Here is a 27,469-nt window from a genome sequence, read left to right as displayed (position 1 = left end):
GAGCTCAAAAGGTTCACCATCACTGTCCTAAGCCCATTTCTTCTAGGAATTCCTTTTCTACCTCTGTGATTTACCAAATAAATGTTCCCTTACAAAAAATAAAAAATAAAATAAAATGTATAGATGATTACTATAGCAAGTTGCAAATAGCTATAAAATAGCAGGTTCTTTAAATAAATTATTACACATCCATGTGCAATTTTGTATAGCTTTAAGATGTAAAAGACTAATAAGAAAAAGTTCATATATTAACATAAAAGTTATGAAAGTCTAGACCATGATCCCATATTTGTACAAAAAATCTATACAGCCCGGCCAGAGCATCGTCGTTCTGTGCCTGGTATCTAGAAATAAATTAATTAATTAAAAAGAAATAAAAATAAAAACACCTTCAAGAAGGGAAAGATCAGAACACCCATTTTTGTGCAAAACAGCAGGCAGAGGAGGCATGTGCTCCCTGGGAAGGGGCAGTGATGGAAAACACAGGCCAGAAAGGCAAGCCGAAGCTCAGGAGCTTAAAACACCCAAGAGGCAGGAGCCCTGGAGCCCAGAAGCTACCACCCAGCTGCAACTTTTTTCCAAAGCAAAACATGTATCTATCAATAATGGTGATGGTTCACTATGTTAGCAATTCTTCAACAGGGAGAAGACGAAAAGAAGAAGGAAGGTGGAAGGTCGTCCCCAAGGTCTGTGTATAAAAATATCAGGTAGGGGCTGCTTTTCCAAGTACATTCATCAGCCAGGGTGAGAATCATTTCAGCCAGGCTAAGATGAAATAAAATGTGAAGCTCAAATTAAGTTTCTTCTGTTTTACCTTTCAACTCTCATCTCTGATCATTTTATTTACTTCTATTCTTAATAAGGTTAAGTAGGAACCATCCTGATTCTTCTCTGGGAACCTGAGCGCCTCAGGTTCCATCACCATACCTGTATACTTATCAAGGACTGGGCTCTAAAAGGCAGTCCTCTCTCCATTATTATGAGTTGGTTTCTTTTCTCGCTCTTTTTAATTTAGGGATTCCTTAAACAACTGAATTTCTTATTCTCAATTCCAGATGAGAAGCTATCACTAAAGTAACTATAATAATAGCTGATAAGTCCATGCTAGGCCACTGAGGTACAAAGGACATCGAGGTACAAAGAAGTTAAGAAACTGATGGCTGGCAGGAGGAGGGGCTGGGAGTTGAACCAGCCTTTGAGCCAGCAGTCTGTTCACCAGTAGGCTCTCTACTTCGAGGCTAAATGAGTTTTATTCCCCCAATTTTTTGAGAGCCCCACAGCCTGGTACAAAGTTGGAAACTAATGAACGCTTAATTCATATTTACTAACAACACTGAATGGTCTTCTTTAAGTTTAAGCAATTTTATAAATTATTATAAGAATTTTCCAGCCATGGATTTCCTAAAGCAGACAAGCCCTTTTCTTTCTAAACAACCATTTTCCCTTAACTATTCTAATAAAAACTTTTTTTCAAGTAACAGAGAAGAAACAGACATTCATTATAACAAAGTCAAATAACAGAAGCATAAAGTAAAAAATAAAGGCCTCCCATTCACCAATCATACCACTCCCTAGAGGTAACCAATGTTAATAACATGGTGTTGGTTCTTCCATAGTTTTTATATCAACACATTTTCTTTAAACATTAATATACAGTTGAATTAAATAAAACATGAATAGTTTTAAAATAGTCATATGATGTCTCCTCACATCTTTACTGCAATCTCCAGCCCCTGCTCTAACAAAAAAATAAGAAAACAAAAATAATCCAACACAGACCTGGCCAGTGTGGCTCAGTTGGTTGGAGTGTTGTCCCATACACTGAAGGGTCTCGAGTTCAATTCCTGGTCAGAGCATATGCCCAGGTTTCAGGTTTAATCCCCAGTCAGAGTGCATGCAGAGGCAACCAATGGATCTCTCTCACATCAATGTTTCTTTCTTTCCCTCTCCCTTCCTCTCTCTCTCTCTAAAATCAATAAAAAAAATAATAATCCAGCACCTTTACATAGAAAAAAATGACATAAAACTAATAAAATTAGTTTTACATATATAAAGAAATGAGTGCCATATTAAACTATTTTTTTAATCATTCAGAGTCCCAAATAGCCAGGCCTATACATATTTTAGCAACAATAATAGAGAATGGAATTACAATTCAACTAGGGACTCAAAAAAAAATTCTAAGAATGCAGATAAAAATCTGAATTTCCTGGAAGGTTTCAAGTAACTTCAGAGAATGGTCAATTCAAAAATATAGTTCTGGTGCCCACTTTGGCACACCTATAAATTCCCTGAGATACAGGAACTGACGCAACCCAAGGAAGTTTCTTTAGAATCTGGGCTCAAATCTAAGATGAAAGCATGTTCCCTTCTGAGGAAGCTGTGGGCCAGGCCAGGTTTCTGTTGGCCTGAGAATGTGTCCCCAGCTGTCTTGGGAGCAACAAAGATGAGTCTGCCTAGCGAAGTTCTGACCACAGATTGGAACAGGTTTTGAGCCAATCCATGGTGAACACCAGAGCACAAAAGGAATCTGTGTTGCTGTTGCCAGGAGACTGGCCATAATTGGTCAAAGTACAAATACAGTTTTTCCATAACTCTCCAGTTCCTCTTATGCCAATAAATAGCTTCGGATTTATGAATAGGCTGATTACTTTTACCGAAGTGGCAAAGAGAAAATACTTTTTGAGAAGAAAATTGCCAGTACCTCAAAAATATGCACCCCAGATCTTAACAAGCATCGCATAATACACCAAATCTCTTACCTTTGGCTGGCTTCTGAGTTCCCCAAAGAGATGTCATTGTTGACATGAAAGAAAAGGGAAAAGTTTAAGAAAAACTTTGTTAGTTAAAAGACTCTTTTTGAAGGGCAAAAAATGATAATAAACATCATGTAAAATTTTATTAAGACTACAACATGTTAATTTTAAAATCAAAGAGCAATTTAAAATATAGGATCGATTAACTAGTAGGGTAGAGTGCTAATTATAGAAAACTAACTTGTGCCTCTATGTTAGAAAAAAGATTATTTTTATTTTAATTTTTAAAATACTAATATTTCAACCTTATACATTTTTTTATCCTTGTATATGTCTTATAAATACATATTTAAGCATCTTTACTTTTTATCATCTTATTTCACTTCCAATTAGTTTTCTCTGCTTTGATACAGCAGCAGCTTCCTCTCTTTCTACATAGGCCCTACTACACAAAATGAATTTGAAGAAAAATAAGTTAAAGGAACACCTAATATTTTTGCCAGTGAATTTACTGAATTACTCACTTATTACTTACTTTCTATGCTTCCTCAGTTGCTTCTAACATCCCTCCCTCCCAAAACTGCCACTTACATCTCCTCAGGTACAGGAATATAACTCAATCCAGTGTAATTCTGAGATAGTTTCAAACTTAGAGTAAAATCATAAAGAAAGCACAAGGAACTCCCTTCACCCAAATTCACCAATTGTTAACACTGCCATGGCTAATATATCATTCTTCCCAGCCATTCTTCTCCTCTCTATATAGCTACATATATACACATACACATATACAACGCAAATATTATTTCTTTCTTAACCATCTGAGAGTAAGTTACAGACAGGCTCCTTCAGCTCTAAACTCTTCAGTGTAGAATTCCTAAAAACAATGATGTTCACTTACAAACCAACAGTACAATATCAAAATCAGGAAACTGAAGAATAAATGAAAGTACTTTTGAAACTAGAGTGAAACAGGTACAATGACTGGAACTTTGGGAACAGTTGGTCTCTCTCAGAGGATCAAAATGCCAGCTCAAACCGAAAATTACATGAAAATGCTTCCCTCCAACTGTCTGTAAATCTTCTTGTCCTTTGTCTCATACAATATTTTCTCCTAAAATGACTTCAATGTGCTATTTGTATTAGACAATTTCAGTAAGAACACTAAAACACAAAAGAACATCTCACAAATGAGTGACAGTTGTCTAATAGATTTTGTAGTAATAGCTAATGTGGCTAACATATAAAAGAAAATAATTTCTCTGGAATAAAAGATATGGGAAACCGTCCCTAGGAAACGACTTGTGAAATACCACTAGAAGTTACTGACATATGCTATCATCTTTTTATAGTCTTTAGAGGCAAAGCAGATTCTCATTGATTGCAGACAGCTTAGTTATAAACCTGGCTGGAGGTTGGAACAGAGCCAACACACATGAACCGCCCACATTAGACCAGGCACATGGCATGCTACTTCACTTAATTCTCACAATGACTGTGCAAACCACTACTATTATTCCAGTTTTACAGATGAGAAACTTAAGACTCAGAAAAGTTAAACGACCGGTCCAAGATACAATAATAAGCAGCAATGACTGAGGGATGCAAAACTAGGTCTCCTGACTCCCAAGTCCATGTTCTTTTCCTCTCCCACAATGGTCAAAACAGCCGCGTCAAGTTTCTTCTAGATTTAAGAATCTATGAGTCATATATTAATAACTGCTTCCATTAACAGAAATATTTTCCATGTATTAATTTCCCCCATTCTAATTATTACCCAATAAAAGATCACCACTTGGTGCTTATGCCGATGTAAGTTTATTTATTCATTTTATTTACAAAAACTCCAACCTGTCTTTTCTGGGAGAAAAATAAGGTATGTGGTATAATATTTCAATTTTAAATAAAATAGTTTTACACAAAAATCAGCTCTTCCTAGGCAACAACCAACAAGCACTAAATTTGATAATATATGACACATAGCAGACTTCATGGGATTAACCTGTATTTAGAATATAATAATAAAAACAGAAACAAACTAGTAAATTAATTACAGGGCTAAGTTTCCAGTCAGGGATTCTGGTGGCTACAACAGTAAAGCTCAAATAACCTACAGAGCCACTGGAAACCCAAAGATGTAATTACAGCTCTGTACAAAAAATAAATAAGTAAATTAATTAATTAAACAAAACCTTTCAAAATGTAGTTGCAATGTCTCACTTATCCCAAAGTTCCTCAATAAGAAACCTCAGCTAACCAGATCACAGTGGAGATTTAGAAAGCAAGGAAAATCACCCCTAACCAATCAAAAGAGGCATCACAAGGTAAAAGCATGAAAGTCTTAGTTTCTCAGCTGAGTTTAATTGCTTTATATTGTGGCTGTGGCTTAACTTCATTTTTGAAATACCTTCAGACTTAGGAAAAGTTCCAAAAATAGTACAAATAATTCCTGTCTACCCTTCATCCAGCTTCCTCAAATGTTAACACCTCATATAATCAGTTATAATGATCAAAACCAGGAAATTAACCATCAACAAGATTTATTAAATGATCTAGAGCCAACCTTTTTTTGCCAACTGCCCCATTGCTGCCTTTTTTCTGGTGCAGGATCATACATCGCATACAATTGTCACATCTCCTCCAATCTGGGACAGTTTGACTCTCATGACCCTGACACTTGAGGAGTACTGACCAGTTACTTTGTAGAATGTCCCTTACTCTGAGTCTGTCTAATGCTTCCTCATGACTAAATTCAGGTTACGCACTTTGGCAAGCACAAAAGCAATGCCATGCCCTGCTCAGTGCGTCATACCAGAGGCACATGATGATGTCCCTGCCTCATTACTGAGGATGGTAATCTCTGACCACTTGGTTACAGTTGATCTGCTAGGTTTCTCCATTGTAACATTATTAATTTTCCCTCTGTACATTTTTCTTGTGGGGGAGACTGAGACTACATAAATACAATATCTCACCACACTTTCATCCACAAATCTTAGCACCCATTGATGAGTCCTGCCTGCAACAAATGCTGCTTCCCACATGGTGACTGTCTAGTTCAGGAGTGGGCAAACTTTTTGACTCGAGGGCCACAATGGGTTCTTAAACTGGACCGGAGGGCCGGAACAAAAGCATGGATGGAGTGTTTGTGTGAACTAATATAAATTCAAAGTAAACATCATTACATAAAAGGGTACGGTCTTTTTTTTTTTTAGTTTTATTCATTTCAAACGGGCCGGATTCGGCCCGCAGGCCGTAGTTTGCCCACGGCTGGCTAGTTACTGAAGATGTTAACAGCCCAGGTGGACCAACATCGATGGATGTGCTTTTTAGGAAGAGGACAGCCTGAAAGCAACAAATGATTTGGTTGCATCTATGAATAAGCTACTCACTTCCTTCTTTTTACTCATCTGGCTTATGCTCATTTCTTATTTAAATAATAAATCACACCAAAAAATTAAGTCAAATTATATTCCTAACATTTAGAATGCCACCATCTGAAGAAGAAACTTAGTGATGATTTTATATATGTTAGTGATCTTGTTCATTTTTATTAACATTCCTGGCAATTACACAAAAAAAACTGATGTTGAGTCCAAAAATAAACCACAAAGTATTGTGTATGTGTAAAACTCAAAGCAATGTCAGTAGAATGATGTAATAAATCAATTACTGCTGTCAACTACCAAAATCAAACATTATATCAAATACCATCACTTCTTTTAATTTTAAAGATTTAAGTTTCTGAAACCTTCACAATTAGAAATATTTGGAATCTCTGTTTTAACAAGATCCCACTCCCCACCCCAATCTATTATGGATGTATACATCACAAAGAGCCTATTCTAATACAGCCAAACTACGTAATGATGTTGTTGCTTTCTTGGACTTAGCTGGCAGTACCAGCAACCGAACAACAATCTGTGTGATGATCATCACTTTTTCTGTCACCCCACCCCCAGTGTGCTTTTCACATAAAAAATAAAGCTGACCCAACTGAAAATTTAGATACTGACAAGATTCACAAAGGAGGCTTATCAATCTTTGCTCATCTAGCCAACTTAATAAGTACAAATATCACTAAAAGCCCTATTCACTGTTTCTTCGGCATTTGGAATACTCCATTCAATTTTGAAGAATTAATTTTTAAAGTATCAGTAATAGAGTGGGGTATTTTGGAGAATAGCGTTCAGGATATAGAGGGGTTTAAAAACGCTATCACTGAAAGAATAAATCAAAGCACTGGAGCTATGTAGCCTGGACCAGAGCAGACTAAAGGAAGACATGATGCCCATCTTCAGAGGTGAGAAGACTCACACGCTTAGGGTAAGGGGGAAAGCAGACTTCTTCTAGGTCACTTCAGAGACTAGAACTCCAACAGGACCTGCTGGAGAAAGTTAAAATAAGAGGGAATATCTCTTTAATGTAATTAGCACTGTGGGTTGTTTTTTTGTTTTTGTTTTTAAAAGAAACAGTATGTTCCCATCAGTGGAATTATCTAAAGAGAGAATAGAAGAGCATCTAATGAGGATGTAGAATGAATGAGATGTTACACAAGATTACTTATATAACTTTTTATTTACAACAAAAAAACGAACATTAAGCATCCAACAAGTTACTAGTATATTTCAACATTTCTATCAATGACACTTGCAGAACACTAGTACATCAGAGGTTAACCAAGCTAGGTGGTGCATCATACTCCACATCACACCCTTAGAAGATTCCTCCTCTCCAGCAGCTAGTTAACTTCCTGTATTCCACAGACCTACACTCAGATAATGCCACTCTCACTAACAACTGTTTATATAAGTCCTACTCATGTGAGAAAAATTCAGAGCAAATTCATTCTACCTCAAAAATCCTTCCACAAGAGCCCTAACCAAAAGAGAGTTTTTCTTCCCCAATTCCTGTAAGTCAAAACGATCTCTACTGCCCAGGTATTATCTATCATTTTGCCACATGATATAAACTTTTTAACATATTGGTCAGCTGGATAGACTATTGAAATACTCTTAGACTCCAAGCAAAGAAAGGTCTTATAATTTTTACTTTTCTCAGTATTTGTAGTTATCTAAGGTTTCATATTTTATCAATCTACTAGAGGCCCAGTGCACAAAATTCGTACACTCGAGGCGGGGGGGAGTTCCTCAACCTGGCCTGCACCCTCTCGCAGTCCGGGAACTCTTAGGGGATGTCTGACTGACATCCAGGGGGAGCGGGCCTAAGCCAGCAGTCAGACATCCTTAACACTGCTGAGGAGGCGGGAGAAGCTCCCACCACCACTGCTATGCTCGCCAGCCATGAGCCCGGCTTCTGGCTGAGCGGCACTCCCTCTATAGGAGCACACTGACCACCAGGGGGCAGCTCCTGCATTGAGTGTCTGCCCCCTTGTGGTCAGTGCATGTCATAGCAACTGGTAGTTTTGCATATTAGCCTTTTATTATATAGGACTAGAGGTCCAGTGCACAAAATTCATGCCTTGGGGGGGGGGGGGGGACGTGGTGTGTCCCTCAGCCCAGCCTGCACCCTCTCTAATCTGAGACCCCTCTAGGGATGTCCAACTGCCCATTTAGGCCCAATCCCACCGGGATCGATCCTAAACAGGCAGTCGGACATCCCTCTCATAATCCAGGACTGCTGGCTACCAACCGCTCGCCTGCCTGCCTGACTGCCTGATTGCCCCTAACCACTTCTGCCTGCCAGCCTGATCACCCCCTAACCACTCCCCTGACAGCCTGACCGACGCCTAACTGCTCCCCTGTCAGCCCGATTGCCCCTAACTGCCCTCCCCTGCAGCCTGGTCTCCCGCAACTGCCCTCCTCTGCTGACCCAGTCACTCCTAACTGCCCTCCCCTGCGAGCCAGGTCCCCCCCCCAACTGCCCTCCCCTGCAGGCCTGGTCCCCTGCAACTGCCCTCCCCTGCTGGCCTGTTCACCCACAACTGCCCTCCCCTGCCGGCCATCTTGTGTTGGCCAGCTTGTGTCCACATGGGGGCGGCCATCTTGTGTGTTGAAGTGATGATCAACTTGCATATTACCTCTTTATTATATAGGATAATTCATCTGCTTCCTTGATTGTAGTAATGTGCTGAGATTTCTCCATGACTGAATTGGATTTATGTGGAAAAGGTTTTTACTGAATGTGAAATTAATTAACTCTCCTGTCCCCTCCGCTCACCCTTTCTAGATCCAGTTCCATACTTCAATCTCCAAACCAGAGGTCACACCCTCAAGGTCCAGAAGCCCAATATAGCCCACAGCTGTATATATATATATTTTTTTTAGTCCTCACAGTATTGACCAAAAGTAGAAAATCATAAGATTTCACATTAAAATTCTCTTGAAAATTCAGAAGATCTGGAAACACTAGGCCTGAATTCCCACATACCGACACTGCTATCTTCCACATGGACCTACCAGGCAGGCAGCCGAGTTTCAAATTCCTGCTACTAAGAAAGAAAACAGAACAGGATTTTCTTCATATTCAAAGAAATTAGAGACTCATAAATTCACATCAATAAAGAGATGGTTTCCAAATCTAATCCCAAGAATCTAAAATGGAGTGCCACCACAATCATATCAGGACTTCCTGTATTCACCCACCCAATTACATAATGCAATCCCCTTTAATTCCTCAACACACAAACCTGGCTATCAAATCCTAAACCAGGAATCCCAAACTTAAATGTCACTTGCAGCAATAATGTCATTAGAATTAGTAGCCCTTGTCCTTACAATAAGCCTATTGTAAAGAAATTCATATATTTAGAATTTAGACTTAAATTGGAAAACCCTGAAACTTCTGGGGGAACAAAAGCATACTTTAAAAGGCCTGGAGCACATACATTTGTGTACACTCAATAAATGTTAGATATCATTATTGTGATTTTGATCCATGATGCAATGGGGTTTAAGTCAGCTAGCAGATTGAAATTTCTAGCTCATTGCTAGAATTACTCCCCAAATCCATTGCCTATTGAAGATTTCTTTAGCTACCTTACATGGAGAGTTAATTTCCATTCCCAACTAAATAATTACTATTTACAAGGGCATAAACATCTTAATTAACTGAAGATTACTGTGTTTACCCCTTTCCTTGAATATGGTTTTCATCTTTGAAATGTCTCTCAAACCCATTCACTCTTTCATTCAGCAGTATTTACTGAGTATCTATATATGTAAAAGCCTAAGCAACTGGCCAACCAGCTGGTAGCTATGATGCACACTGACCACCAGGGAACAGATGTTCAATGCAATAGCGGAAACCATAGGCATGGAAACATGGAACACATTGATGACTCTCAGAGGGAAGGGGGGGAGAGCGGGAAGAGATTAACCAAAGATCTTATATGCCTGGCCTGCGGGTATCATGTCGAAACCAGCTCTCCGACATCCCCCAAGGGGTCCCGGATTGCAAGAGGGCACAGGCCAGGCCAAGGGACCCCACCAGTGCACGAATCCATGCACTGGGCCTCTAGTCTACTATAAGACAGATGCTAATCACAATATTGGAGAAACTGTTGAGCAAATCCAATATAAACCCTAGCCCTATATATAACATTTCAAATTCTATTACAATAGAATAAACAAATATAAAATATTAGAGGCCTGGTGCACAAAAATTTGTGCACTCGGGGGGGAGGGGGGTCCCCCAGCCCGGCCTGTGCCCTCTCGCAGTCTGGGACCCCTCGGGAGATAACGACCTGCTGGCTTAGGCCTGCTCCCGGGTGGCAGAGGGCATGCCCAATCCCTAGGGGCAGCCCCTGGTCAGGCTCAGAGCAGGGCCGACTGGGGAGTTGGGGCGCTGCCCCGTCATGCACAGAGCAGGGCGGATCGGGAGGTTGCGAGTCGAGCTCAGGGTAGGGCCGATTGGGGGGTTGGGGCACTGCCCCGTCACACTCAAGGCAGGGTCGATGGGGAGGTTGCGGCGCCACCCCCTGTCACGCACAGAGCAGGGCCGATCAGGGGGTTGGGGCGCTGCCCCCGTCACTCACAGAGCAGGACCAATCAGGGGGTTGGGACGCTGCCCCCTGTCACTCACAGAGCAGAGCCCATCAGGGGGGTTGGGGCTCCGTACCCTGTCACAAACAGAGCAGGGCGGATCAGGGGGTTGGGGCGCTGCACCCTGTCACACTTAGGGCAGGGCCAATGGAGAGGTTATGGCTCTACCCTGTAACACACAGAGCAAGGCCCGTGGAGGGGGGTTGGGGCGCCACCCTCTATCACCCACAGAGCAGGGCTGATCAGGGGGTTGGGGCACCGCCACTGTCTTACTCAGGGCAGGGCCGATGGAGAGGTTATGGCTCTACCCTGTCACACACAGAGTAGGGCCCGGGGGGGGGGGGGGGAGGTTGGTGCGCCACACTCTGTCAAACACAGAGCCGCAGGGCAATCAGGGGATTGGGGAGCTCCCCCCTATCAGGCACAGAGCAGGGCTGATCAGGGGGTTGGGGCGCCTTCCCCTGTCACGAACAGAGCAGGGCGGATAGAGAGGTTGTGGCCCCGCCCCCTGTCACACACAGAGCCACAGGGCGATCAGGGGATTGGGGAGCTCCCCCCTATCAGGCACAGAGCAGGGCTGATCAGGGGGTTTGGGCGCTGCCCCCTGTGACGCTGATCCCGGTGCCGGGAGGCTCGCTGCTCTGCTGATCCCGGTGCCGGGAGGCATATTACCCTTTTACTATATAGGATAGAGGCCTGGTGCATGGGTAGGGGCCGGCTGGTTTGCCCTGAAGGGTGTCCTGGATGAGGGTGGGGGTCCCTACTGGGGTGCCTGGCCATTCTGGGTGAGGGGCTGAGGGCTGTTTTCCAGAAGCGGGTGACTGAAGCTCCCAACCGCTCCTTTTTTCTTTTCTTTTTTTTATTCTGGGCCAGCTTTAGCTCTGAGGCCTCGCTGCTGAAAACATCGATACAATGTTGCGGTCCAGAAGCCCGGCTGAATGAAAGCCGGTTTCTGGTGTTTTGTTTAGCTTCTTATTTGCAACATAGTACATAGTTGCTTAGAGTTGCAGCTGAGAGGCCGGCACGTTAGCGTTAGGGGGGGAACGTTGGAGTCCGCAGTCACTGGAGCAAGCAAGCCTCCCTGCTCGCTTCAGTGCATGGCTGCCGGCCACCATCTTGGCTGACAGTTAATTTGCATAAGGATATGCTGATTAGCCAATGGGAAGGGTAGCGGTCGTATGCTAATTACCATGTTTCTCTTTAATTAGTGTAGATAATAGTGCTATAGAAAAAAAGTAAAACAGCAAAGGGGGCGGGGGATAACGAGGGGAGCTGGGGTTGACCTTTTGGTCAAGAGAAACTTCATGGAATGGCGTCTGCACAGAGGCCTGTGGGAAGTAATGGAGTGAGCCATACAATTAGGCAGCACACACAGTAATGCCTTATTTCATCTCTCCCTAGGTCTGTCCACCACATAGCTTCCTAACTGTGCTCTAGCTGCCTCCAGTCTCTTTTCTATGATTCTTCACTCACCCAATATGTATCTAAACCACACAGGACTGATGGGGGTCATAATTCTGTCTAAAACCCTTCATTGGCTCCCTATTCCCTATAAGATATAATTCAAACTCCTTAAGCGAGAAAGGCTCATCACACCGGCCTGTGTGGCTCAGTGGTTGAGCGTTGACTGTGAACCAGGAGGTTATGGTTCGATTCCCGGTCAGGGCATATGCCCAGGTTACGGGCTCTATCCCAGTCGGTCTCCAGTGTGGGGTATGCTGGAGGTAACTGATCAATGATTCTCTCTCATCATTGATGTTTCTATTTCTTTCCCTCTCCCTTCCTCTCTGATATATATTCATAAAACACATATATATATATATATGTTTTATTTAAGAACTGTTTTCCACAATATCACCTTTTCCCACCTCTCCAGAGACAGAGATGCGAAATCTGAGAAGCTGGAATTTGCTGGCCAGAGAGAAGGAAGAAATCCAGAGAAAGAACTCAGGAATCTGACCCTCTCCCCCATCTTAGATTGAATACTAAATTGTACAGGCAGGTGAGACTCCAAGGGGCCATATATACATATATACAACCTGGGAAAGAACTACTATTGGAAAAGAAAGTGTAGAATGAACAATTTCCAGAGCTCATACAGGTTCAAGAGTTATAAGCAGCCACAGTAGAAAGATCTTAAACACTAGGGGGCATTTGGCATAGAGCCCAGAAAGCCCACAAGTTAGGATTAGAGCTAAACTCACCCTAGTAAAAAGGCTACTCTGGCCCAAACCCAACAAAGCTTTAAACAAGCCAAGCCCTAGTCAGTTTGACTCAGTGGATAGAGCGTCAGCCCGAGGACTGAAGGGTCCTTGGTTCGATTCTGGTCAAGGGCACATACCTCAGTTGCAGGCTCCATACCAGCCCTGGTCAAGGCCCATGTGGTATGCAACCAATTGCAACCAATCGATGTGTCTCTCTCACATCAATGTTTCTCTCTGTATGCCTCTCCCTTTCCCTTCCAGTCTCTCTAAAAAATCAATGGGAAAAAATATCCTCAGGTGAGGATTAATTTTTAAAAAAAGCTATAGAAAGAGGAAAAAGAATTATGGATTAAATTGAGGCCACTACCAAGAAGTGGCAATGTTTTACAGCCTAAGAACAAAGCTGTACAGATAGATATTGTGAGGAACACAAAAATGCCTGAACCAGCAAGAGCCAGAGAGAACCCCAAACCAAGAAAATCCCTACATTAGACAAAAAGGATTGTTTAAACTACATGCATCAATAATCATCCAAGTTTCTTTACGCTTTGTGTGAATTAGACAATAATGGGCTACTGAAGAGACTGGAAAGAGGAATCAAATAATCACAAAGTTCAATTAAAACCTTGGCATTTTCTTAAGAGCTACCAATTCTGATGCCTTTAAAAAATGCAATAGCCCTGGCCACTGTGACTCAGTTGGTTGGGTGTCTTCCTGTGCACCTAAAGGTTGCCAGTTCAATTTCCAGTCAGGGCACAGGCCCAGGTTGCAGGCTCCATTTCCAATAGGGGGTGTGCAGGAGGCCGCTAATCCAATGTTTCCCTCTCACATTGATCTTTCTCTCTCTCTCTCCCAATCCCTTCCCCTCTCTTTAAAAATCATTTTTTTTAAATCTAAAAAAAATGCTATTGTTTTAAAAATATAAACAACTTAATATATTCTAAATATATGTTTATGTGGGTTTTTAACAGTTTTATTGAGATATAATGTATATACCACAAAATCATTCATTCTCAGTGAACAATTCAATGAATTTTAGTAAATGGACAGAGCTGTGAACCCCTCACCACAATCTACTTTGAGAACATTTTCCTCACTCCAAAACGTTCCCTCAATCTGACTGCAGTCAACTACAGGTCCTACCCCCAGCCTCAGACAACCACTGATCTGCTTTCCGTTCTTCGTCTTTTCTGGACATTTGATATACTAGGTGTACCAGTTAATAATGCAGATTTTTCAATAGATGGAGTTACACATATGTTGATATATATGCAATTTGATATGCATGCTATTTTGTTGTATTGACAACAAGCTTCAAACCTTCCTATGTCAAATTTGCTGAAGGTGTTAACATCATAGATATTTTTACACTTAAAAATGTCAAATTTCATGCCAAAAAAAAGAGCATTTGTGGGAAGTTTTAATTCATTACTATATTTTGAAGAAAAAGTTATGTATACTTCGGGAAGCTTATGGTGAACATGCTCCATCTCAAGATACTTGTGAACACTGGTTTAAATGCTTTTAAAAGTGATGATTTCGATGTGAAAGACAAAGAACGTCCAAGTCAACTGAAAAAGTTTGAAGACCAAAAATTACAAGCATTATTGGATGAAGATGCGTGTCAAACTCAAAAACAACTTGCAGAAAGATTAAACGTTGCTCAGCAAACAATTTCCGATCATTTACAAGCAATGGGAAAGATTTCAAAGGAAGAAAAATGGTGCCACATCAACTAAACGAAAGACAAATGGAAAACCAAAAAGTCATCAGTAAAATGTTGCTTCAACAGCACGAAAGAAAGTCTTTTTTGCATCGAATTGTGGCTGGCAATGAAAAGTGGATTTAATTTTCAGAATTCCAAATGCACAAAATCATGGGTTGATTCAGGTCAACAATCAACATCGACTGCAAGGCCAAATCGCTTCGGAAAGAAGACAATGCTCTGCGTTTGGTGGGATCAGAAAGGTGTGGTGTATTATGAGCTTCTAAAACCAGGTGAAACCGTTAATAATGATCACTACCGACAACAAATAATCAATATGAACCGCACTTTGATTGTGAAACGACCAGAATGTTCCAGAAGACACGGCAAAGTAATTTTGCTTCATGATAACGCACCATCACACACTTCAAAACCAGTTAAAGACACGTTAAAAGATCTTGCCTGGGAAGTATTAACCCACCCGCCATATTCACCAGACCTTGCTCCTTCAGATTACCACTTGTTCCGATCAATGGCACACGCACTTTCTGAGCAGCACTTCAAACCGTGCGAAGAAGTGGAAAATTGGGCCTCTGAATCGTTTGCCTCAAAACAAGAAAAGTTCTATTGGGATGGTCTCCACAAAGTACCTGAAAGATGGGGAAATGTGTAGCTAGCGATGGACATTACTTTGAATAAAGCACTTTTGATGTTTCTCTTGAAATTATCGTGTTTTCTTTGATATCAAAATCCGCATTATTAACCGGTACACCTGGTAAATGGAATCATACAAAATGTGGTCTTTTGCATCTGGTGTCTTTCACTTAGCATGGTTGTGAGGTTCATCCATGTTGTACCATGTTATAAGTTCCCCGTTCCTTTGCATTGATGCTGAAGAGTATTCTGTTCATCCATTCCCCAGCTGATAGGCATCTGGGTTATTTCCAGTTGGGGGCTATTCTAAATAAAAGACTTTCATTTCCTTTGCATAGATACCGAGGAGAAGAGTAGTTGGGTCACAGGGTAAGTGTATATCTACCATTTTAGGAAGCAATCAAGCTGTTTTCCAAAGCGTCTGTACCATTTTACATTCCCACATGCAATACAGTTACAGTTGCTCTACATCTTCACCATCACTTAGTACTGTCTGTCTTATATATAGTTAGCCTTTCAAGTGGGTATGAAGTGGCACCTCATCAAGATACTTTAATTTGCATTTCCATTAGGACCAATGAATAAAGTTGAAAGCCTTTTAAGAAGTGTTTCTATTTCACTTCAAAGGCAAAATAAAAAATTCTCGCAATGTAGTTTCTATCTATATTTTTAGACTATTACAAGGATTGACAAACTCCTGCTCAAATCCACACTTTTTCCTTATTCTCATTCATACTTAGTTCTTTATACCATTTCTATTACTTCATTTATTACTTTAATCTCGAACCACTTTTGAGCTCCTTCACAGTTTTTGTGAAGACATTCATTTTTATTCCCTTAGATACCTAAGAGTAAGGCTGCGGGGTCATACTGTCAGCATGTATTTAACTTCACACTTAATACTTGTTTTACAGTCCATATGTGTAAAACTGCCTAATTAAAATTCAGGTCAATCTGTTTTGGACCAAGATCAATATGTACAAATTTATTTTAGTAATTACTGACATCCACACTGGATGATTCAGCACATACACCTGAATCACTATGTCAAAGTACTCTTTTACTGCATTAAGTCTAACTATTAAAACACCTATAATCAGATGGTGCCATGGACTTAACAGCTGAAGTCCCAAGAAGCTTTCAATCCTATATAATAAAGAGGTAATATGCAAATTGACCATCACACCCTCACACAACTTGGCTGCCCCCATGTGGTCAAAAGATGGCCATCCCCATGTGGTCACTACATGTGGCCTCCACAAGATGGCCAATGGGAAGACAGTTGTGGGTGATCAAGCCAGCAAGGGAGGGCAGTTATGGGTGACCAGGCCAGCAGGGGAGGGTAGTTATGGGTGACCAGGCCAGCAGGGGAGGACAGTTGGGGACGACCAGGCCTGCAGGGGAGGGCAGTTAGGGGCAACCAGGCCGGCAGGGGAGGGCAGTTAGGGGGTGATCAGGCTGGCAGGCAGAAGCGGTTAGGGGCAATCAGGCAGGAAGCAGGCAAGCGGTTGGGAGCCAGCAGTCCCAGATTGTGAGAGGGATGTCCGACTGCTAGTTTAGGCCCAATCCCATAGGAATTGGGCTTAAACTGGCAATTGGACATCCCCTGAGGGGTCCCAGATTGGAGAGGGTGCAGACTGGGCTGAGGGACACCTTCCCCCAACCCCCTGCACAAATTTCGTGCACTGGGCCTCTAGTGTAAATAATAAAATAACAAATCACTAGATATTAAATACCTTGTCTTCATGGCAGGATTCTGTAGGAAAAAGCACTCTACGCTTGCAATTAGGGCTAGAAACCCTTCATTGAGTTTTCATTCTGCATTGCATTAGCTTTGTGATCCTAACAGTCACTTAACCACATCAGACCTCTCTGCTACTTCAGTAATCAAGTGGGGCTACTCCTACATACTCAATGTCACACTTCTGTGCAATTTCATGTAGGGACGGGGCAAGGGACAGAGCTTGGGAGCTCGGCTTGGGTTCAAATCTAGATTCAATATATGTTCATTCTCTTACCATGTCCAAGAATTACTGCAGATGCATTCATGTACTCTTTTCTTTAACCCTCACAATAACCCTAAAGGATAGATCCTATTATCTTCCTCATTTTACAAGTCGGGAAACTAAGGCTCAGAAAGATTAAGTAACTTGCTCAAGATCAACAATTAAATACAGTACTCAATTGGGGATTCAAACCAAGGGTGAAGCAATACTCTGCTGAAGGGACAAAATCAAAAACATGTAGGTCTGGTGAGATCAGCAATACTGCATTTTCTTTCCGGAACCAAGTTGCTAAAGTCAAGTACATGTAGTGGCTCTTTCTTCCCTTCATTAGTTTTCATGTTTTATTTCTGCCTTCCTTCCCCGCTACCCCCCTCCCCACCCCCGGCACGAAATATGGTTTCCTGATTAGGCAAACAAACATCTAGAAAATGTGTTCCAGTCCCCAAGTAGACTAAATGATGTGTGATGTAGGGGCAGAGGGGATACAGGTATCTAGGTAGTAGAGTTGTCTCGCCTACCTAACAAATTAGCAAAATACATCAATTTTTGTGCAACACGGAGGAGACAGGGGATGTGGGGAACAGGGACACAGGGCATGGAAAATATCTTAGAGAAGGAAAAAACACCTTGGTTATGTTCCAAGATATAGCCAACCAGCTCTTAAAGAAACAGAATACCTTCAGGACTTATGATATTCTTCAACCAAGCTAAAATGTTTTGAAGAAAGCAGCAATCTCTGAATGCATTAGTTTAAGGACAAAGGGGGGAAAAGTACTGGAAGCTTGTGGATGCAAATTTAGAATCTTGGAAATAAAGAAGTAAACGAGGATATGAATTCTTAAAATTAAAACTCAATTTACATACAACATGTCACCAGTACCACATATAGGAGGTATTCTAGCAGATTCATTTTTGTGCACTCACTCACCTTCATACATGAGTGTATCTGCAGATAACCAGATGAAATACCAGAATATTAATCAGTCAGTATTCCCAATTCCCAGCAGTGTTAAAAGGAGACTTGCCTAAGAAACTTGCTTGTATAACTGTTGAAATTATTTTTTAAACATTCAACAGATTTAAGTCTGTAGTTTTCATATCTTTATTAACAATAGAAGCTACCTTTTATTACTGAGTGTCAAATACTTAGTACACTTTAGTTCTAATCCTCACACCAACCCTATGGTAGGTCTTACACTCTCTTTTATAGAATAGTGAGGAAAGAATGGCACAGAGAGGTTAAATAATTTGTTCAGTGACAAAGTTGGATTCAAACTGAACTTTCTCTTTCTAAAACTATGCTTTTTCTACTTTAACATTCTGCTTCTCTTTCTCTATGGCAAATGATGTAGGAGAACAAGTTAAAGACAACTTGGCTTGTTTCAGGAAACCTGAGGAAAGATGCTTGTTTAAAATGACCTGATTTGAGTTTTCCTGTTTGTTGTATGTTTTTTCCCTTGTCTTCAAATAAAGTAGGCAGCATGAGAAAGTGAGCTACAAACCAGGGAAAGCTAGGTGGATAAGTACATACAGCGGCACACAGCTGAAGCTACAAGGCGAGTTTCAGCTTAATTGAAATCTTGTTTGGGGGAAGACTGCCCCTTCTCCTGCTCTTGCCCAACCTCTGCTAGCTCCCCCAAAGCACTTGGTCTTAAATGAACTGAGAGGGCTAAGGAGAGAATATTTGATTTCTCATTCTCCCTGTTTCCAGGTAGAAGAACTCCAAGAAAAACTCCTTGATGTCTCTAAGCCCCTTCACTGTGTCCTTCTGAGGAAGGGAAGAAAGAATTATGGAGTTAATGGTGTTAAAGAGAAGGAGCTGGGTACATGGGCACTGCTCCTCCATACCACACAGGAAGCCTGCAGGTATCTAGCTTGCCTGGGTAAAGCTGTAAATCAGGGTCCAGTACCAGGAAGCCCACTTAACCAACAGCCCTAAAGCCATTTTCTCCAACAGCCCTATCAGTAACTGAGATGAAATGGGATGCAGGAAAACACAGTGGTAAAGAGATTAGGCTCCGGGATTAAATTGCTGCTTTTGAATCCCGGCTCCACCTGGTACTATGTGACCCTGGCCACATGCTCAAGTTTCCCTTATCTGTAAAATGTGGACAACAGGAGAACTTACTTCATAGGATTGCTATGAAGATTAGAACAGTGCCTGGCACAGGAAAAGCAGCACGCACGTGTTAGTGTTTTAACTTTTGATTTGTATATTTCCTCTCTATCTTACTGATCCCATGACTACCAGTTCAGAATTAAGGTGGGAAATAAAGGGGGTGGTGTGTATGGGCTTTCTAAAACCCCAACAGAGAGAAGAATCTCTCTCAAAAGTAAGATGATGAATGCCTTTGACTACGATGACAAGGGGAAGCAAATGTCTTATTTTACTCTATAGTCAACTAGTTTGGAGAAAATGCCAAAGAGCTAGTCCAGAGGAGGGAGACAAGGCCCTGGGTGCCGGGGTTAAAATCCCCCCCAGTCATATTCCATCAGTTGTAAATTCATTTACATGTTCTCCAAGGTGGAGGGCTATTAGGACACCCCCTCCAAATGGTTCATTCTGCTGTATTAATCACATCACTCACTCACTAATATAAATTTGGTGGCTTTTCCTAACACCACCTCTCCCATCCCTGTTTTATGGGTATCAATTGATTCCCCCCTTGAACTGCTTAAACCTGCTTCCTATTTGAAACACCTATTGGTCTTGGGACATTATGAGTACAGTTACATTGTGCTTACTGAATGGGATAAGGATGAAAATATGAGGTTCCCAGAACTCCTTGCATGTTTCCTTATAACATGTTTAGCTGCTGGTTATAACATTGTATCAACTGCTTACAAGTCTGCCTCCACACCATCTCCTTCATCTTTTTTTTTTCTTTTCTTTTTTAAGGAGAACAAGGGAGAGAGAGGGAGAGAGAGGGAGAGAGAGAGGGAGAGAGAGGGAGAGAGAGGGAGAGACAGGGAGAGAGAGGAAAAGAGGGAGAGAGGGGGAGAGAGGGGGAGAGAAAGATTTGTTGTTCCACTTACTTATGCATTCATTGGTTGCTTCTTATGTGTGCCCTGACCGAACATCGAACCCACAACTGTGGCGTATCCTGACCACACTCTAACTGAACTACCAGACAGGGCCAGGCTTCATTATCTGGATATATCTCAGCACCTAAATTTAGTTGACTGCCTGCCAAATTGTAGGTATTCAATGAATGTTTACTGAAATGAGAGACTAGGAGTCAGGTTAACCATGGCTACATTCTCTCTAAAGTAAAATCTTCCCTTATAAGTCTTTCCTCAAATCTCCAGACACAACTTTTTCTATGTATATCTTTGTCAACATGTTGTCCTTCTCTTATTGTTACACACTGAACTCTAAACTACCAGTTTCCTTAAGAAATCATGATCTAAAACCTAAAAAAGAGCCAGAAAATGTAAATTATTCCTCACTGAATTCCAGGTAACAGTTATATAGGAACAGGTCTAGAGAGCAACCACAAGACAGAAAGCTCTGAGATAGAGATCTTTGGAGAAAATTAATAAAATAGTATAACTTTGAATTTGAGAAGGAAAAATTTAAGAATGTGCTATAGACAGAATAAAAGATAAAACTCCAGGAAAAATAAAAAGCTATTCAATTAAGTCATGGTCCAAATACAAAGCAAACAAAAATGTGATATAATCTGATGCAATTGATGGAATTTATGATAACTTATTTAAATTTTATGCTAGAACACACTCCATCAAATAGCTTATGGGTTGTGATAATAAACCCAGAGAAGGACAAGCAATCCTAAACACTACCTGGTTTAGCACTGAGATAGAGAGATGGATGGATGGATGGATGGATGGATGGATGGATGGATGGATGGGTAAATGGGCAAGCAGGTGGATAGGGAGGTGTAGGGATGAATACATACATACATATAGACAAAATAATGTCAACTTATGAAAAAAGCAATTAGGTTGTGAAATAGAAAAGAGGGAAGGTCTTGGTAAAGAAGGAATGAAGGGGTAATGTTTAAAATGTATTTACAAAGAAATACAGGTTTCAATATGTTATGTAAAATCATCACAGAAATGACCAACAGAAGAAATAAAAATTATATAAAGTGGTAGGAAAGCCTTAGCTGGTTTGGCTCAGTGGATAGAGCGTCGGCCTGCGGACTGAAGGGTCCCGGATTCGATTCCGGTCAAGGGCATGTACCTTGGTTGTGGGCACATCCCCAGTAGGAGGTGTGCAGGAGGCAGCTGATCGATGTTTCTCTCTCATCAGTGTTTCTAACTCTCTATCCCTCTCCCTTCCTCTCTGTAAAAAATCAATAAAATATAAAAAAGAAAAAGAAAAAAGAAAGAAATACCATAAAAACTTATCTGTGGCCGTGGCCAGTTTGTCTCAGTGGATAGAGTGTCAGCCTTAGTACTGAAGGGTCACCGGTTCAATTCCGGTCAAGGGCACATACCTGGGTTGCAGGCTTGATCCCCAGTAGGGGGCCTGCAGGAGGCAGCCAGTCAATGATTCTCTCATCATTGATGTTTCTATCTCTCTCCTTCTCCCTTCCTCTCTGAAATCAATAAAAATAATTTTAAAAAAAACTTATCTGTGCATTTAGCCAATGCATTCTAAAAGAATAATTCCAGTTTTCCAACTTAGAGATGAATATTCAGGATAGAAAAAAAAAACAAAAAACAAAAAACTGTTTCGCTTGGCCAGTGTGGCTCTGGTTGAGCAGCAGACCATGCACCCAAGAGGCCATCAGTTCGATTCCCAGTGAGGGCACATGCCTGGGTTGTAGGCTTGATCCCCAACAGGGGGTGTGCAAGAAGCAGCCAATTGATGATGTTTCTCTCTCATCGATGTTTCTATCTCTTTTTCCCTCTCCCTCCTTCTCTCTCTAAAAAATAAAAACATATTTGAAAAAAAGAAAAAAACTATTTTTTTCCAGCATGAAATCTGTAATTTGATAACTGCAATTAACAACAAAATTTAAACAAAATCTACTTATTAAGAAACCATAGTTTAAATCAGAACATTAATCTTTTAACATAAAAGTGAAAAATAAAAATATAGGAGTGAAAAATACAGAAGGGAATACAGAGAACATATCTGAGAGACTATGGGGGTGAAAATTTTAACATTTTGTCTTGACTGACCAGAAAATCATCATTGCTTTATGGTAGATTAAAAACAACACAACAATACTTCTGACCAGAAATACCAGGGAGTCTGAGATAAAGAGGCATCTCTCCCAGGCCTATGAAAGTAATGAAAAAGCTAGGATTATGTGGGTGAGCATGCAAGGAAAGGACATCTATGGGCCTTCCCTACCACCATACCCCCCCTCGCCCCCCCCCCCCCCGCCCGCTCCCCCCCCACACACACACACACATACAAACTCCTAAGAAATGTCTGTCAAATCAATGAGGCCACATGCTGAATCTGGACTCAGCCAATAGAAAGGTTTGTATCCAGAAACCAATTGACTTAGCCCCTCTGTCAATGCAGAATGTGGATTAGCTTTGTTTTAAAAACTTTCTTTGGCTCCAATCAAACATATTGTGGAAAACTACAGATCCTGGTTATTTATCTGCCAGACAGTCATATAAGTTCTTATTTTTGGAGCCCTCTTGAATCTGTTTATTTGAGAACTCACTATACTGCCAGAGACCTCTTCCTGGGCCTAGGAAGTCAGGGCTTACTGAGGTGTTTGCTGTATTTCACATCAAAGATGAGTCAATCCTGCTCCAGATTCTGAATGCATTGACCTAAAACTCCCTCCCATTTCTCTGAAGTTTTCTTAAACTGATTGCTAGCAAATGAGCCAGATTTTGAATGTTTCTTTTGCTGTGACAAGGTCTAAGTATCTTTTACAACTGTAAGCTTAGTCACCATACAATGTAACATTTGGAGACCTTTCCACTGGTGTTCCTATCTTGACAAGGGCTAAGGGGGTGCTTACTGCAAACATTAACTGGTGATTATAATAAAATCCTGCTCATAATGAACACTCTTCAATGGGGACAGATACTTATAACACAGGAATCAATCCAGCCAAGTACATATTTAAAACTAGCTGGTGAAAATCTCTACTCAGAAATACTGAACTTTCATATCCTATTTTGTGGCTATTTTCTAACTTGAAAACATAAATGGGTAGATTCCCACAAGCTGGAAAATTCTTTTCGCCTGTTCTAATGCTCAGTGTTCAGGCCTCTTTTACCACCTCTGGCCAGTATCATTTTAACAGTCTGACCTGATTTTCCTATCTCCAGTCATGCTCCCGCCTAATCTATCCTCCACACTGTCATCAGTGTAATCTTGTATTGAGTTGTTTTGAGTCCAGTGGAGCCAGACAAGGCCTAGTTTTGACTCTGTGCAAGATACTTAATCTCTCCCTGCCTGTTTCTCCATCTGTAAAATGCAAATAGCAATAGGATTGCTGTGAGGATTAAGTAACTAAGCATGTGTAAAGTGCTCATAACTATGACTACTTAATTATGTCACTCACATGTGGAAGAACCTCCTAGGCCTTGTCCTCTTTCACGTGTGGCTCCATTCTGTCTTTCCCCTACTACCCCACACCGTCATGTTATTCTCTATATCTGAAATATCATTATTTCTGAACCAGACAGAACAAGGCCTTAATCACCTATTTTTCTGTGAGCTCTTTTTCAACCTTAAAGAATTACAACTTTCATTCTTTCTCCCCATTTTTTCTAATAGCCATAGTACATCATTGCATTCATGTATGTCTAGATCCTCATCATATTGTCCTTATTTTAGACAAGATGCTTTTGTCTTTATTTTAAAACACTTCATAGCCTCTCCTATGAAATTCTTTGTACATTGTATTATTTGTATAGTCTCATGATCCCTAGAAAATTATACAAAAAAGAAAAACAGTGATAAATGCATGTGTTAGTTTTAATCAACATGTAGGAATGATTAGTTAATACTTGACATCCTAATTATGAATATATACTCCAGGGTTGATTGGGTAGCATATGAAACATGTAATCAAGAACACATACTCTAGAGTAGGGATTCTTAACCTAGATAGAATGAATGGACATCTCTAAAGATGGATGGGGAAAAAGTTACACTTTTACTTTTCGCTAACTTCTGAAATTTAGAGATTACCCTCAATTCCAAATGTAGGTAATGAAAACAAGATTAGCAATGACTATGTCACCAATAAAAATCACAGCTATTTTCATCCAGCCAGCATGGCTCAATGGTTGAGCATCGACCTATGAACTAGGAGGTCACAGTTGGATTCCGATGGTTGCTGGCTCAATCCCCAGTGGGGGGCGTGCAGGAGGCAGCAGATGGATGATTCTATCTCATCATTGATGTTTCTTTTTAAAAAAATTATTTTTATTGATTTCAGAGAGGAAGGGAAAAGGAGAGAGCAATAGAAATGATGAGAGAGAATCATTGATTGGCTGCCTCTGCACACCCGCCACCGGAATCGAGCCTGCAACCCAGGCATGTGCCCTTGACTGGAATCGAACCCGGGACCCTTCAGTCCGCAAACTGACACTCTATCCACTGAGCCAAACCAGCTAGGGCTCATCATCTATCTCTCTCCCCATCTCCTTTACTCTTTGAAATCAAGAAAAATACCTTTTTTTTTTTTTTTTAAATCGCAGCTATTTTCATGTCAATTGTTGCAAATATCTTGCACTTACATGCATCACAACTTGGAAATTAAAGCAATTATTCCCAACACTAGATCTTGTTAGTTTATACTGTAATAAAGAAGAATATATTACTGGATCACACGTATTTTAATTTTTTTCTGATAACTATATCTTATTATATTTGCTTTCCTTTGTAATCTTTTGCATTTTACCCTTTTGAAAGATTATTTTGAGAAGGATCCACAGACTTTATCACATTGTCAAAGGGGTTCGTGACAAAAATAGATTAAAAATTTCTCTTAAAACAGGTTTCACATGCCTTCAGCTATCTTTTTCATTAATCAGCACAAGGAATGTCAGAAATAATTTTTCACTGGTACAATGCACAGTGTTAAATCTATCAGAAATATCAGAAACCATGTAAAATGGACTAGAAATATTATACAAATATCTCCATTCTTGGAGAACAAAGTATAAAACCCTCTAAACCTAGCATCCTGTGGTTTAATATTCTTGGCTGAGGGCTCTACCCAGACCTGAATTCAGATTCTGTCACATAATTCTAACCAGAGGGTATCACATCCTGCTACATTTGTCAAGGGAAACTTTCTAGTAAGGTGATGGAAAGCTATGACTTCACTGAGCTTATAGGAACAGGTTGTACGACTAATGTGCCTGCCTACCAATAAATATGTAGCAGAATTCAGTCAGAGTTTCATGATAACATACTCCCTGGGTAGGGTGGTTATGAGGGAGGAGGGCAGTAAGCTCTCTCAGCTAGCTTTAATGATAGGAGGTTACTAATATCTAATAATAAAGGGCCAAAATTGCTTAGATCCATTTATAATACCCCTGATGGACTAATAAGCTCCATGAAGCCCAGGACCAAATTTCCTTTTGTTCATCACTGATTTCTTAGGATCAACACCATCCTGACACACAGAAGACAATTCCAAGTTGTTGAGTGAATTAATGAATGTAATATATTTAGCTGTATATGGGTTTTTCTAACTCCAGAATGTAGGTTCCTTAAAAAAAAAAAAGAGCATGTCATATTCATCTTTCCCTTATCAGTCAACTTGCCAGGGTTGCACATATGATATCAATCAATAACTACTGAATGCCTATAGTTTTGTTCTAATATGAATTAACCAAATGTATTTTTTCAAATGTGTAAAGATTAAGAAGACACTCTTCAGGAAAATCTTAGAAGGCAATGAGAAGCAGTGAGCACATCTAGCTTTGCAGAGATAAACTCAGGCAGACCTGAATTCAAATCCCAGCTCTGCCACTTACTAATCGTGTGATCTTGTAAAATCACATTAACACCTTTCCTGCCTCTTTCCCCTTCAGAAATTTTGGGAGAATGATGGTACCTATGTCTTTTTTTGTAAGTAATTTTGTTGTATTTGTAGGTAAAACCTTGAAAAGTATCCAACACACTATAAGCAATAATAATGCCTATAGATATCATGCTTTTTCTCCTCAGTGAGAAGATCCTGTTCACTTCCTATATTTCCAAGAACTCTGTACTGTCTCTGCAGGACTTACACCTTCCAAGCATTCAAAGACCTTGACCAATGAGTTCCTTTTACTATGACAATAATAGCTCTTCTCTCAGAACAAGAAAACCCTCTGGGTAATATTAGGCAAATTGATGCTCTTGGGAGGAAACCCACAACCCCAGAAATAAACATCTTGTAGTTGCTATCTGGAAGGTTAAAAAACTACATTTTCAACTATAGCTTGTCACCTAAGATTATTGCCAAATAAAAGCCAAAGGACATGATTTGTTATTAGGAACATGATATGATAGTTTACTACATGTCTAACCCAGCCAATAAATATTTACTGAGTGCCTAGCTTGTGCAGTGCTGTTTGAAGAAAAAAAATTAATTAAAATGTGACATATTTAAATAAATAAAATGTTTATAAAGAAAGTCGGCCAGAAAAATATAAATTAAAAATAACAGCAGCTACAATGTACCAAGTACCTACCATGTGACAAGCATTTTACATAAATAACTCACTTGTGCCACGGCAATCTTACAAGAGCCATATTTTGGTGTTATCACCTCGGTTTCACAAAAAAGGAAACTGAAGCTCAGGGAGATGACGTAAACTCCCAAAGTCACACAGCTGGTAGACCCAAAACTCAAACCCCAGTCTGAGTCATATTTCTCTGATGCCTGTCAACCCACTCTTGCCTTTTCCTATCCTTACCAGCAATGTCAATGGTTGACCTCTACTAGCAGCACCTCAATCCTAGATCCTTTCTAATGTTTATGAGGTTGATAAATTTAAAAATAAATTCACTCTATGAAGAACAGACCTATTCTCTTCCTAGTTTTTAAGCTCAGATCTTTATTAATAGCACCAGGTCAGGCCAAAATACATCAGATCAACTGACAGTTTAATACAGAAGCAAGAGAACCCATGTGTATATGGACCAAAGGCATACAAAAAGAATGTTCTAAAAGCTTATCATGGAGTACAG

General features: G+C 40.5%; 1 protein-coding gene across 1 annotated transcript in view; it reads right to left on the bottom strand.

Annotated features, from left to right (window-relative positions):
* The window catches only part of KIF13B (kinesin family member 13B), a 200,386-nt gene that overhangs the window by 138,028 nt on the left and 34,889 nt on the right, over positions 1–27,469 (bottom strand). Inside the window, exon 3 of the mRNA XM_070415506.1 lies at positions 2,763–2,775. Coding sequence (XP_070271607.1) covers positions 2,763–2,775 — 13 coding nt within the window. The remainder of the gene's footprint in view (positions 1–2,762; positions 2,776–27,469) is intronic.

This window comes from Myotis yumanensis, unplaced genomic scaffold (assembly GCF_028538775.1).
Source record: "Myotis yumanensis isolate MYYU_CA2020_CCGP unplaced genomic scaffold, mMyoYum1.0.hap1 SCAF_5, whole genome shotgun sequence".
Classification (NCBI taxonomy): domain Eukaryota; kingdom Metazoa; phylum Chordata; class Mammalia; order Chiroptera; family Vespertilionidae; genus Myotis; species Myotis yumanensis.
Note: the sequence above shows the minus strand (reverse complement) of the source record. Positions and strands in the feature narration are given on the sequence as shown.